Here is a 12,544-nt window from a genome sequence, read left to right as displayed (position 1 = left end):
TTAGGGTTGTGGTTAGGGGTGTGTTGGGGTTAGGGTTGTGATTAGGGTTATGGCTACAGTTGGGATTAGGGTTAGGGGTGTGTTGGGGTTAGTGTTGAAGTTAGAATTGAGGGGTTTCCACTGTTTAGGCACATCAGGGGTCTACAAACGAAACATGGCGCCACCATTGATTCCAGCCAATCTTGCGTTCAAAAAGTCAAATGGTGCTCCCTCCCTTCCAAGCCCCGACGTGCGCCCAAACAGTGGTTTACTCCCACATATGGGGTACCAGTGTACTCAGGACAAACTGGGCAACAACTATTGGGGTCCAATTTCTCCTGTTACCCTTTCAAAAATAAAAAATTACTTGCTAAAACATAATTTTTGAGGAAAGAACAATTATTTTTTATTTTCACGGCTCTGCGTTATAAACTTCTGTGAAACACTTGGAGGTTGAAAGTGCTCACCACACATCTGGATAAGTTCCTTTGGGGGTCTAGTTTCCAAAATGGGGTCACTTGTGGGGTGTTTCTACTGTTTAGGCACATCAGGGGCTCTGCAAATGCAACATGACGCCCGCAGACCATTCCATCAAAGTCTGCATTTCAAATGTCACTACTTCCCTTCCGAGCCCTGACGTGCGCCCAAACAGTGGTTTACCCCCACATATGGGGTATCAGCGTACTCAGGAGAAACTGGGCAACAACTTTTGGGGTCAAATTTTTCCTGTTACCCTTGGGAAAATAAAAAATTGCTTGCTAAAACATCTTTTCTGAGGAAAGAAAAATGATTTTTTATTTTCACGGCTCTGCGTTGTAAACTTCTGTGAAGCTCTTGGGGGTAGAACGTGCTCACCACACATCTAGATAAGTTCCTTGGAGGGTCTAGTTTCCAAAATGGGGTCACTTGTGGGGGGTTTCTACTGTTTAGGCACATCAGGGGCTCTGCAAACGTAACATGATGCCCGCAGACCATTCCATGAAAGTCTGCATTCCAAAACGTCACTACTTCCCTTCCGAGCCCCGGCATGTGCCCAAACAGTGGTTTACCCCCACATATGGGGTATCAGCGTACTCAGGAGAAACTGGACAACAACTTTTGGGGTCCAATTTCTCCTATTACCCTTGGGAAAATAAAAAATTCTGGGCTAAAAATCATTTTTGAGGAAAGAAAAATTATTTTTTTATTTTCACGGCTCTGCGTTATAAACTTATGTGAAGCACCTGGGGGGGTTATAAGTGCTCACTATGCATCTAGATAAGTTCCTTGGGGGGTCTAATTTCCAAAATGGGGTCACTTGTAGGGGAGCTCCAATGTTTAGGCACACAGGGGCTTTTCAAACGCGACATGGTGTCCGCTAACGATTGGAACTAATTTTCCATTCAAAAAGTCAAATGGCACGCCTCCCCTTTCCGAGCCTTGCCGTGCACCCAAACAGTGGTTTACCCCCACATATGAGGTATCGGCATACTCAGGAGAAATTGCCCAACAAATTTTAGGATCCATTTTATCCTGTTGCCCATGTGAAAATGAAAAAATTGAGGCTAAAAGAAATTTTGTGTGAAAAAAAAGTACTTTTTCATTTTTACGGATCAATTTCTGAAGCACCTGAGGGTTTAAAGTGCTCACTATGCTTCTAGATAAGTTCCTTAGGGGGTCTAGTTTCCAAAATGGGGTCACTTGTGGGGGAGCTCCAATGTTTAGGCACACAGGGGCTCTCCAAACGTGACATGGTGTCCGCTAGCGATGGAGATAATTTTTCATTCAAAAAGTCAAATGGCGCTCCTTCCCTTCCGAGCCTTACCATGTGCCCAAACAGTGGTTTACCCCCACATGTGAGGTACGGTGTACTCAGGAGAAATTGTCCAACAAATTTTAGGATCCATTTTATCCTGTTGCCCATGTGAAAATGAAAAAATTGAGGCTAAAATAATTTTTTTGTGAAAAAAAAGTACTGTTTCATTTTTACGGATCAATTTGTGAAGCACCTGGGGGTTGAAAGTGCTCACTATGCTTCAAGATAAGTTCCTTGGGGGGTCTAGTTTCCAAAATGGGGTCACTTGTGGGGGAGCTCCAATGTTTAGGCACAAGGGGGCTCTCCAAACGCGACATGGTGTCCGCTAAAGAGTGGAGACAATTTTTCATTCAAAAAGTCAAATGGCGCTCCTTCCCTTCCGAGCCCTGCCGTGCGCCCAAACAGTGGTTTACCCCCACATATGGGGTATCAGCGTACTCAGGACAAATTGGTCAACAACGTTCGTGGTCCAGTTTCTCCTTTTACCCTTGGGAAAATAAAAAAATTGTTGCTTAAAGATCATTTTTGTGACTAAAAAGTTAAATATTCATTTTTTACTTCCATGTTGCTTCTGCTGCTGTGAAACACCTGAAGGGTTAATAAACTTATTGAATGTGGTTTTGAACACCTTGAGGGGTGCAGTTTTTAGAATGGTGTCACTTTTGGGTATTTTCAGCCATATAGAACCCTCAAACTGACTTCAAATGTGAGGTGGTCCCTAAAAAAAATGGTTTTGTAAATTTTGTTGTAAAAATGAGAAATCACTGGTCAAATTTTAACCCTTATAACTTCCTAGCAAAAAAAAAATTTGTTTCCAAAATTGTGCTGATGTAAAGTAGACATGTGGGAAATGTTATTTATTAACTATTTTGTGTCACATAACTCTCTGGTTTAACAGAATAAAAATTCAAAATGTGAAAATTGCGAAATTTTCATAATTTTCGCCAAATTTCCGTTTTTTTCACAAATAAACTCAAATTATCGACCTAAATTTACCACTAACATGAAGCCCAATATGTCACGAAAAAACAATCTCAGAATCGCTAGGATCCGTTGAAGCGTTCCTGAGTTATTACCTCATAAAGGGACACTGGTCAGAATTGCAAAAAACGGCAAGGTCATTAAGGCCAAAATAGGCTGGGTCATGAAGGGGTTAAAATTCATTGTGGTAATGTCTATAACCAAAATTGGAAAAATGTTGTCTCTGTCCAAATATATATGGACTTAACTGTAGGAGGCTATCTCTAAGATTTCTCATAATATTACCTCGTTAGCAATCAATCAAACTAAATTAAGACAGCAGGACACAATAAATGTATTGAACAGATAAACAATAGTGATGAGCGAATATACTCGATACTCGAGATTTCCCGAGCACGCTCGGGTGTCCTCCAAGTATTTGTACAGTAAGCGCTCGGAGATTTAGTTTTTATCACCGCAGCTTAATGATTTACAGCTACTAGCCAGCATAAGTACATGTGGGGGTTGCCTGATTGTTAGGGAATCCCCACATGTAATCAAGCTGGCTAACAGATGTAAATCATTCAGCTGCTGCAAGGAAATCTAAATCTCCGAGCACTTACAAATTCTCGGAGGACACCCGAGCGTGCTCGAGAAATCTCGAATAACGAGTATATTCGCTCATCACTAATAAATAAGTGTCCAAGCCTACATGGATCATAAACCTCTTTGAAAAAGTTAGTTGACCTCACAGCATAATGGAACAAGCAGAGTAAGTTGAAATGGCTATATACCATTACATATGCTTGCTAAGATGGCTAACGATGGCTGGACACACATGCAGGATTCAGTGCAGGAGATTGAATGAGTTAAATACCAATGGCTTCTTATTTATGGAAGGAAGTGCTCTTAGTGAAAATGTGGATCAATCCAACACGGCAATGTATTTTCCTGATATTGAACACAGGTCAGAGTTTGCTATGTCTTTATCAGCACCTAAGTTACACCCACACCCCCTTGATGACTCATAACAGGTAGTCCAAATATAAGGAAAAAAGATGAAGGCACTCACCAATCTTCTCAGGATTCAAAACTTTATTGAAAAAATATTCACATCAATTCCATGGCCAGAGCTACTTGAGCCTCAGCTCGTGTGAGCAGGGGAGAACCAAGACGACGGCCGTTTCGTGCTGTGCCTGCACTTGTACGGGTCAATCAGTGGTAAGGTAAGGTAGCGGAAATATAGTGCCGTCTGAGGCACCTCCCCCCACCAGCTACTCAACCCTCCCACAAGTTAAAATACAAACATATTAAAAGCACAATTAAAAACAAACATTTGAAAGAAGAAATACAGCTAGAATATTACACTTGACTGAATACATTGCAATTAGAGTACTTATACTTCAATACATCCAAATTAATATGTTAATGAATCTGCTACTAATTCGTAAGGGAACCGATACCGGGACATGGTAATCATATAACCAAACATCTATTTAACACGACCACTAGCTCCACTACAAAAATATGGACATATCCACACTGTCATTAAAGCCTAGTGGTCCCATCGCATTACTTCGCATTATGCACCTGGTTTCACATCTAAGGAGCATATTATCCAGAGCTCCCCCTCTGGCTTGTAAATTAACCTTTTCAATGCCTGCAAAGGTCATACTTTCCATTTTTCCTCCATGTTGTTCTTTGATGTGGGTAATTAGACGGGGTACTCCTTTACCCGTTGTTACTGACCTACAATGTTCCCGAAATCGAACATAAAGCGGTCTAATCGTCTTCCCTATATAGTAGTATCTGCAGGGACAAAAGATAACATATACTACGTGGTCAGTTTTACATGTGATAAAATCATTGACCACATGTTTCAATGCCCCTATATGTAGAACCCGATCGGTGACATGCTGTTTGCAAAACGAGCAGTGATCGCACTTAAAATTCCCTTTAGGGACTGTGGAATTTAACCAATTCTGATTCGGTTTACTAATGCGATTTTTTTACTAACCTGTCCCTCACTGTGACACTTTGTTTATTCGCTATCAGAGGGCCTCTGGCTGCTACCTCCGCCAGATCTATCTCGCCCTAAAATGTGCCAATTCTTTTTAATGGCCAGTCTGATCTGTTGATCCATATTACTGAATGCGAAACAAAAGGTAAGTCTTTTCCCTCTGTCACTATTCATATCAGATAACGAAAGTTTGTTGTCTACGTTCCTCTCATTGGTCACCCTATCTTTAACTGATTCCAACAATTTCCGTGGATAACCTCTTTTCTCAAATCTATGCAGCATCTCATCTGACTGCAGCGCAAAACCTTCATTGGTGTTGTTTACTCTGCTCACCCTCAAGAATTTACTCCGGGGTAATGCTCGTTTAATGTGCCCCGGATGAAAACTATTAAAGTGCATCATAGTATTAGCTGCCACGGGTTTACGGTACAAAGATGTGCAGTGCCACCCATTGCTTCATGTTCTTATATTTTGGATTTGACTCATAACAGGGCTGTTCATGGGATGTGGCTTCAGTATCAAAAAGTTACGAGATACTCAACATTCATGATATCTTCACTCCTGAAGATCTCAGGCATTCGACATCGGTCATATTTTTTAATTGTGATTTTACCATTTCATAGCTGACAACAACCATGCCATGTTTCCTATCTGGCCACTATTAATTTGGATCTTATAGGCATGTTTCACAGTTATGAAAAAATATGCATATTCTACCCCTATTAGTACTGAAGTTGAAAATGTATGTCCATCAATATCAGATCTATACGAACCCCAATATTCATAACTTTCCTTGGATGCCCAAGTGACTAGTTACAGATGTCCAGTTTCATCTGAAGAGAACAAGATCTACCTCTAAAGGTGTTACATTTTTGTTTTCCTTCCTCTTGAATCGAAAAATCTCAGTCTTTTTGGTTTCTTCCCACATTAGTTATCCTGTTTTAATTACCTGTACACTACAGGGAGCCTTTAGATTCAAAAGGAACTTGAATTATTTAGCTCTTTGTTGCTTAGTTAGCTTTTATCACTACACTATATGTTCAGTGTGGTTCTACTTCCAAAAAGGCTTTAGTCACTGTAAGCTCTTTCCTGGAGATTTTGTGTGAAAGGGGGCAGGGTGAATGCTCGCTTCCTGAAAATGCCTTATGAATTTTAATTTTTCTATGACTGGCTTCCATACCTGTGCAGAGATGATTGTGCTGGTGGAACTGCTTCGTCAACATTTGTAGCCTTCTGTAGGAGATTGTAGTGGGCATGTTCTGTGACCTGTCAGCTGATACGTCTCCACCTGTTGCCAGTGATTTCTCAGGTATTCATACCTTTTTCGACAGCCATCATTCTTGGATGTCACCCTTTGATGCAGGTATAGGGCTCAGATTCAGGAGCACTCTGGCTGACCCACTCCATTTAAGTTCCTGATGAGGACTAAAAAAAAAAAAACGTAATAACAAAAATGATGGAAAAACAGTTAACACAACTGATTTTTTTTTTAAACAAAAATTCAATGTGATATATTGTATACAAGGTCCTTGTCTGATAGCAGCGGTAAAGGTTGTGGTGGTTAATTTGTCACCACCTGTGATAGTGAGAATCCTTCCTGACTGTGACCCCATGTTAACAGCGCAAGCTGAGAAGTGATAGGAAGTGTTATCCATTATCAGGCTGGCGCAGGTGTGTCGTCTCTGGCACCAGGTGACCTCTAGTCCGAACCTTTGGCGACAAGTGTCAGTGAGCACATGCTGGAAGATCCCGAAAAAGGAGAACCCACCCCGGCTGCAGATGAAAATCAGGAAGACCATTGAGGAGCTGATAAAGAATCGGTAGGTGAAGCGGTATAGTGTACACTGATGTCACCCCCACTGCTCGCGGACATAACCGGTCGCCGACAGAAAGACCATCAGTGAGAGCCTCTGAATATCAGTGAGAAGGAGCAGGCAAAGCTTTCTGTTGTTTTGCTTGTGAATTTTGGTTCAACAGAAAAATGTAAAAAAAATTTGACCCTACCAGCCCAGACACTGATGACATTACCGTCTCTACCGAGACACTGATGACGCTACCTCCCCTGCCCGGACACTGATGATGCTACCTCCCCTGCCCGGACACTGTTGACGCTACCTCCCCTGCCCGGACACTGCTGATGCTACCTCCCCTGCCCGGACACTGATGACGCTACCTCCCCTGCCCGGACACTGATGATGCTACCTCCCCTGCCCGGACACTGGTGACGCTACCTCCCCTGCCCGGACACTGGTGACGCTACCTCCCCTGCCCGGACACTGGTGACGCTACCTCCCCTGCCCGGACACTGATGACGCTACCTTCCCTGCCCGGACACTGATGATGCTACCTCGCTGGCCCGGACACTGATGACGCTACCTCCCCTGCCCGGACACTGATGATGCTACCTTCCCTGCCCGGACACTGATGACGCTGCCTCCCCTGCCCGGACACTGATGATGCTACCTCCCCTGCCCGGACACTGATGATGCTACCTCCCCTGCCTGGACACTGATGACGTTACCTCCCCTGCTCGGACACTGATGACGCTACCTTCCCTGCCCGGACACTGATGATGCTACCTTCCCTGCCCGGACACTGATGATGCTACCTCCCCTGCCCGGACACTGATGATCCTACCTTCCCTGCCCGGACACTGATGATGCTACCTCCCCTGCCCGGACACTGATGATGCTACCTCGCTGGCCCGGACACTGATGATGCTACCTCCCCTGCCTGGACACTGATGACGTTACCTCCCCTGCTCGGACACTGATGACGCTACCTTCCCTGCCCGGACACTGATGACGCTACCTTCCCTGCCCGGACACTGATGATGCTACCTCCCCTGCCCGGACACTGATGATGCTACCTCCCCTGCCCGGACACTGATGATGCTACCTCCCCTGCCCGGACACTGATGCTACCTCCCCGGCCCGTACACTGATGACACTACCGCCCCAGACCAGACACTGATGACACTACCTCGCCGGTCCAGACATTGATGATACTGCTCCTGCCTGTACACTGATGACACTACCGCCCCGGCCTGGACATTAATGATGGTTCCTGTAATGTCATATTTTGCTGCACAATCTTGTGAGACGATTGCTGCATAAAGACGATTTTGTGCCTCTGACACTTCTGCCCCCGTCCAAAGGTATTGTGGTAGCTCCTCATGAGCAGACGGACCCTTTTTTCTCAGATGTGGAGGCGTCTTGTCCAGGCTGCAGGTCTCAGCTCCATAAACAGATGTTCTGTAGGATTTAGATCAGGGCCGTGGAAGCCTCTTCAGAAAAGTCTGGCTCTCTACTCTCAGCCGTCCTTGGCTTGTTTTCACTGTTTTGGGTCATTCTGTTGGAGGAGCCAGGATCTGCAGATCAGACTTAGCTTTCTGATACTTGGTAGCACATTTCTCTCCAGAATGCACAGATCCAGGACCCTCTGTGACAGATGCAGCAGAGCCGTCTGAGAACATCCCCAAGCTCCTCCATGTGCCAGATGCAGCAGACCCGCCCTAGAACATCCCCGAGCTCCTCCATGTGCGAGATGCAGCAGAGCAGGCCCTAGGCATCCCCAAGCTCCTCTGTGTTACAGATGCAGCAGAGGCCCCCAAACATCCCCTGGTCCCTCCACATGCCAGATGCAGCAGAGCTGCCCTAGAACATCCCCGAGATCCTCCATGTGCCTCGAGCCTCAGAGCAGCCCCAGAACATCCGTGAGCTCCTCCATGTGCCTCATGCATCAGACCTGCCCCAAAACATCCCGGAGCTCCTCCATGTGCTAGATGAAGCAGAGCAGCCCCAGAACATTCCCAAGCTTCTACATGTGCCAGATGCAGCAGAGCAGACCCAGAACATCCCTGAGCTCCACATGCCAGATGCAGCAGAGCAGCCCCAGAATATCCTCAAGCTCCTCCTTGTGCCAGATGCAGTTGAACCGCCCCAGAATATCCCTGAGCTCCTGCATGTGCCAGAAGCAGCAGGGCTGACCGAGAACATCCCATGCTCCTCCATGTGTCGGATGTAGTAGAACCTCCCCAGAACATCCCTGAGCTCCTACATGTGCAAGATACAGCATAGTCACGCCGGATCATCCCCAAGCTCCTCCAGGTGTCAAATGCATGAGAGCCGCCCCAGAACATTTCCTAGCTTCCGTGTGCCTGATGCAGCAGAGCCGCCCCATAACATCTTCAAGTTCCTCCATGTGTCACATGTAGCAGAGCTGCTCCAGAACATCTGCCAGCTCCTCCATGTGTCACATGTAGCATAGCTACACAGAACATCCCCGAGCTCCTCCGTGTGCCAGATGTAGCAGATCCGCCCCAGAACATCGCCAATCTGCTCCATGTGCCAGATGCATCATAGCTGCTCCAGAACATCCTGAGCTCCTCCATGTGCCAGATGCAGAAGAGCCGCCCGAGACCATTCCCGAGCTCCTCCATGTGCCAGATGCAGAAGAGCCGCCCCAGACCATTCCAAGCACCTCCATGTGTCACAGCAGGTGCAATGTTCTTTTCATTGCTCCATGTTTCCATCTGTGAATATAGAGCTGATGTGATGTTGAAAACCTCTGATTTTGTCTTTTCCGGCCACAGGATGGTCCCCAGAAGCTTTATTGCTTGTTAATATGCATTTTGGTAAATTGCAGTCTCACTTTATGACTTGCTTTCAGTGGTTTCCTCCTCGGTCATACTCCATGAAGTCCACTTTGTCCCTGACAAAACTGGATGCTGCAACCTGACACTGATGGGCCTGGACCTCGGAGTTCACCTCTGATCTCTTTGGAAGTTGTTCTGGAATCTGTAGTTTCCATTCGTATTTTCAGTCTTCTGCGTTTATCATCCGTTTTCCTCTTGCTGCAGAGTCCAGGGAGGTCGTCTACAGCCCCATTGACCATGTGCAGCTGTAGTAACTGAACCGTCTGGCTGCGTGGAGATGTCTTAATGCTTTTACCTGAGATGTTTTTCTGTAATGTTCTTTCTGATCTCCTGACACAACTCTCTGCTCAGCTTTCTGTGCTCCATGTTCAGTGTTGTACACCATGATAACAAACAGCACAGTGACTACTTTGTACCCTGTAAATAGGAACTGACTAATCGCAAGTCTATAGACTCTTGTCTGTGTCCTATGTCCCTACAGTCACATTATTTTCAGTAATTCTAGAGAAATCATTTATGGCCAGGACATTTCATTAATTGTTTTTTCTCTTTAGATTTTCTGTTAAACCATAATTTGCAATCAAGCAAAAAGCTCCATCTGCTTCTCCTCACTGATGTCCAGAAAGTTTACACTAATCATTATTCTGTTTGTCTGGGGGGTTTCATACTTTACCAGAAGAGATCAACAATTTTGTTCACATCTGTATACATGTGCGGCCCCTCTGTGTCAGTATGCCACTTCTATCTGTTCTCAGTTTTCACTTGCTATGCAGGGATACCAGGGCATGGAGTCATTACATCTCACACAGGAGCAGTACAGAACAGACAGGTGACTCCAGTGTGGATGTACACTGTGTGCAGAATTATTCGGCAAGTTGTATTTTGATCCCATGATACTTTTTATATATGTTGTCCTACTCCAAGCTGTTCAGGCTGAGAGCCAACTACCAATTAAGTAAATCAGGTGATGTGCATCTCTGTAATGAGGAGGCGTGTTGTCTAGTGACATCAAAACCCTATATAAGGTGTGCTTAATTATTAGGCAACTTCCTTTCCTTTGGCAAAATGGGTCAAAAGAGATTTAACTGGCTCTGAAAAGTCCAAAATTGTGAGCTGTCTTGCAGAGGGATGCAGCAGTCTTTAAATTGTCAAACTTTTGAAGCGTGATCACCGAACAATCAAGTGCTTCATGGCAAATAACCAACAGGGTCGCAAGAAGCGTGTTGGCCAAAAAAGGCGCAAAATAACTGCCCATGAATTGAGGAAAATCAAGCGTGAAGCTGCTAAGATGCCATTTGCCACCAGTTTTGCCATATTTCAGAGCTGCAACGTTACTGGAGTAACACAAGGTGTGCGATACTGAGGGACATGGCCAAGGTAACGAAGGCTGAAAAACGACCACCGTTGTACAAGAAAACATAAGATAAAACGTCAAGACTGGGCCAAGAAATATCTTAAGACTCACTTTTCAAAGGTTTTATGGACTGATGGAATGACAGTGACTCTTGATGGGCCAGAGGCTGGATCAGTAAAGGGCAGAGAGCTGCACTCCGACTCAGATGCCAGCAAGGTGGAGGTGGGGGACTGGTATGGGCTGGTATCATCAAAGATTAACTTGTGGGACCTTTTCGGGTTGAGGATGGAGTGAAGCTCAACTCCCAGACCTACTGCCAGTTTCTGGAAGACAACTTCTTCAAGTAGTGGTACAGGAAGAAGTCGGTATCGTTCAAGAAAAACACGATTTTCATGCAGGACAATGCTCCATCACATGCCTCCAACTACTCCACAGCGTGGCTGGCCAGTAAAGGTCTCAAAGAAGAAAAAATAATGACATGGCCCCCTTGTTCACCTGATCTGAACCCCATAGAGAACCTGTGGTCTCTCATAAAATGTGAGATCTACAGGGAGGGAAAACAGTCCACCTCTCGGAACAGTGTCTGGAGGCTGTGGTGGCTGCTGTACGCAATGTTGATCGTAGACATATCAAGCAACTGACCGAATCTATGGATGGGAAGGCTATTGAGTGTCACCATAAAGAAAGGTGGCTATATTGGTCACTCATTTTTTGGGGTTTTGTTTTTGCATGTCAGAAATGTTTATTTCTAAATTTTGTGCAGTTATATTGGTTTACCTGGTGAAAATAAACAAGTGAGATGGGATTATATTTGGTTTTTATGAAGTTGCCTAATAATTCTGCACAGTAATAGTTACCTCCACAAACAGATATCCTCCTAAGATAGCCAAATAGAAAAAAAACCACTCCAACTGCCAAAAATATTAAACTTTGATATTTATGAGCCTTTTAGGTTGATTGAGAACATAGTTGTTGATCAATAAAAATAATAAAGTAAAAAAAATCCACTAAAGTACAACTTGCCTAATAATTCTGCACACAGTGTATGACAGCCTGATGTCCCTGCGTAGTACAGGTCGCCTCCACACAGCAGACACGAGTGTGATCTGACCTCTGGTGGGGTCAGGCTCTTTCCTTTGAGTGTTGCTGCCTGCACAAGATTGGTCGACATCATACAGGGTGATGTACTCGCCATCAGTGAGAGTTGTCTGATGGTGCCCATTTAACCCTAACCCTTGGGTGCCAAATTCTTTGGTTGCTAAGATCTCCACAATGGAGAGGTGAGAAAAAAAATGTATCTGTGTCCTCTTCAACATGAATGTAAGGTCCTCATTAATGTCGCCCATTTTCTGTAGTAATCAAATGAAAAATAAACTGAAAATTTTCCATATAAAAAATAAAATAATGTAGTTGCATAAGTCTGCACAGCCTTACACTAATACTTTTTGTAGTCCCTTTGTATTTCTGACAGTGTTCAGTGGGTTTGGGTCACGATCTCTCAGCACGGCACATCTAGAATTGGCGATCTTTTCTGGCTACTGGCAGCATCTCCTCATCTGCCAGATTGCGGGGCATCTCCTGTGTACAGCGTCCTCTTCAGGTCACCACAGATTGCGGGGGTCTCTCCTGTGTACAGCGTCCTCTTCAGGTCACCACAGATTGCGGGGACATCTCCTGTGTACAGCGTCCTCTTCAGGTCACCACAGATTGCATTGACATCTGTGTACAGCGCCCTCTTCAGGTCACCACAGATTGTGCGGACGTCTCCTGTGTACAGCC

The 12,544-nt window shown here is 45.0% G+C and overlaps 1 protein-coding gene across 5 annotated transcripts in view; it reads left to right on the top strand.

Annotated features, from left to right (window-relative positions):
- The window catches only part of FBXL6 (F-box and leucine rich repeat protein 6), a 140,642-nt gene that overhangs the window by 103,814 nt on the left and 24,284 nt on the right, over positions 1–12,544 (top strand). For 4 of the 5 annotated variants that reach the window (XM_077271585.1, XM_077271584.1, XM_077271583.1 and 1 more), the window contains exon 3: positions 6,416–6,574. The exons of the other annotated variant lie outside the window; for it this stretch is intronic. In XM_077271585.1, the coding sequence (XP_077127700.1) occupies positions 6,416–6,574 (159 nt within the window). The remainder of the gene's footprint in view (positions 1–6,415; positions 6,575–12,544) is intronic. 5 annotated transcript variants of the gene reach the window in all.

Source organism: Ranitomeya variabilis, chromosome 6 (genome assembly GCF_051348905.1).
Source record: "Ranitomeya variabilis isolate aRanVar5 chromosome 6, aRanVar5.hap1, whole genome shotgun sequence".
Classification (NCBI taxonomy): Eukaryota; Metazoa; Chordata; class Amphibia; order Anura; family Dendrobatidae; genus Ranitomeya; species Ranitomeya variabilis.
The sequence above is the reverse complement of the archived record's forward strand: the minus strand, read 5'-3'. Positions and strand labels throughout refer to the sequence as shown.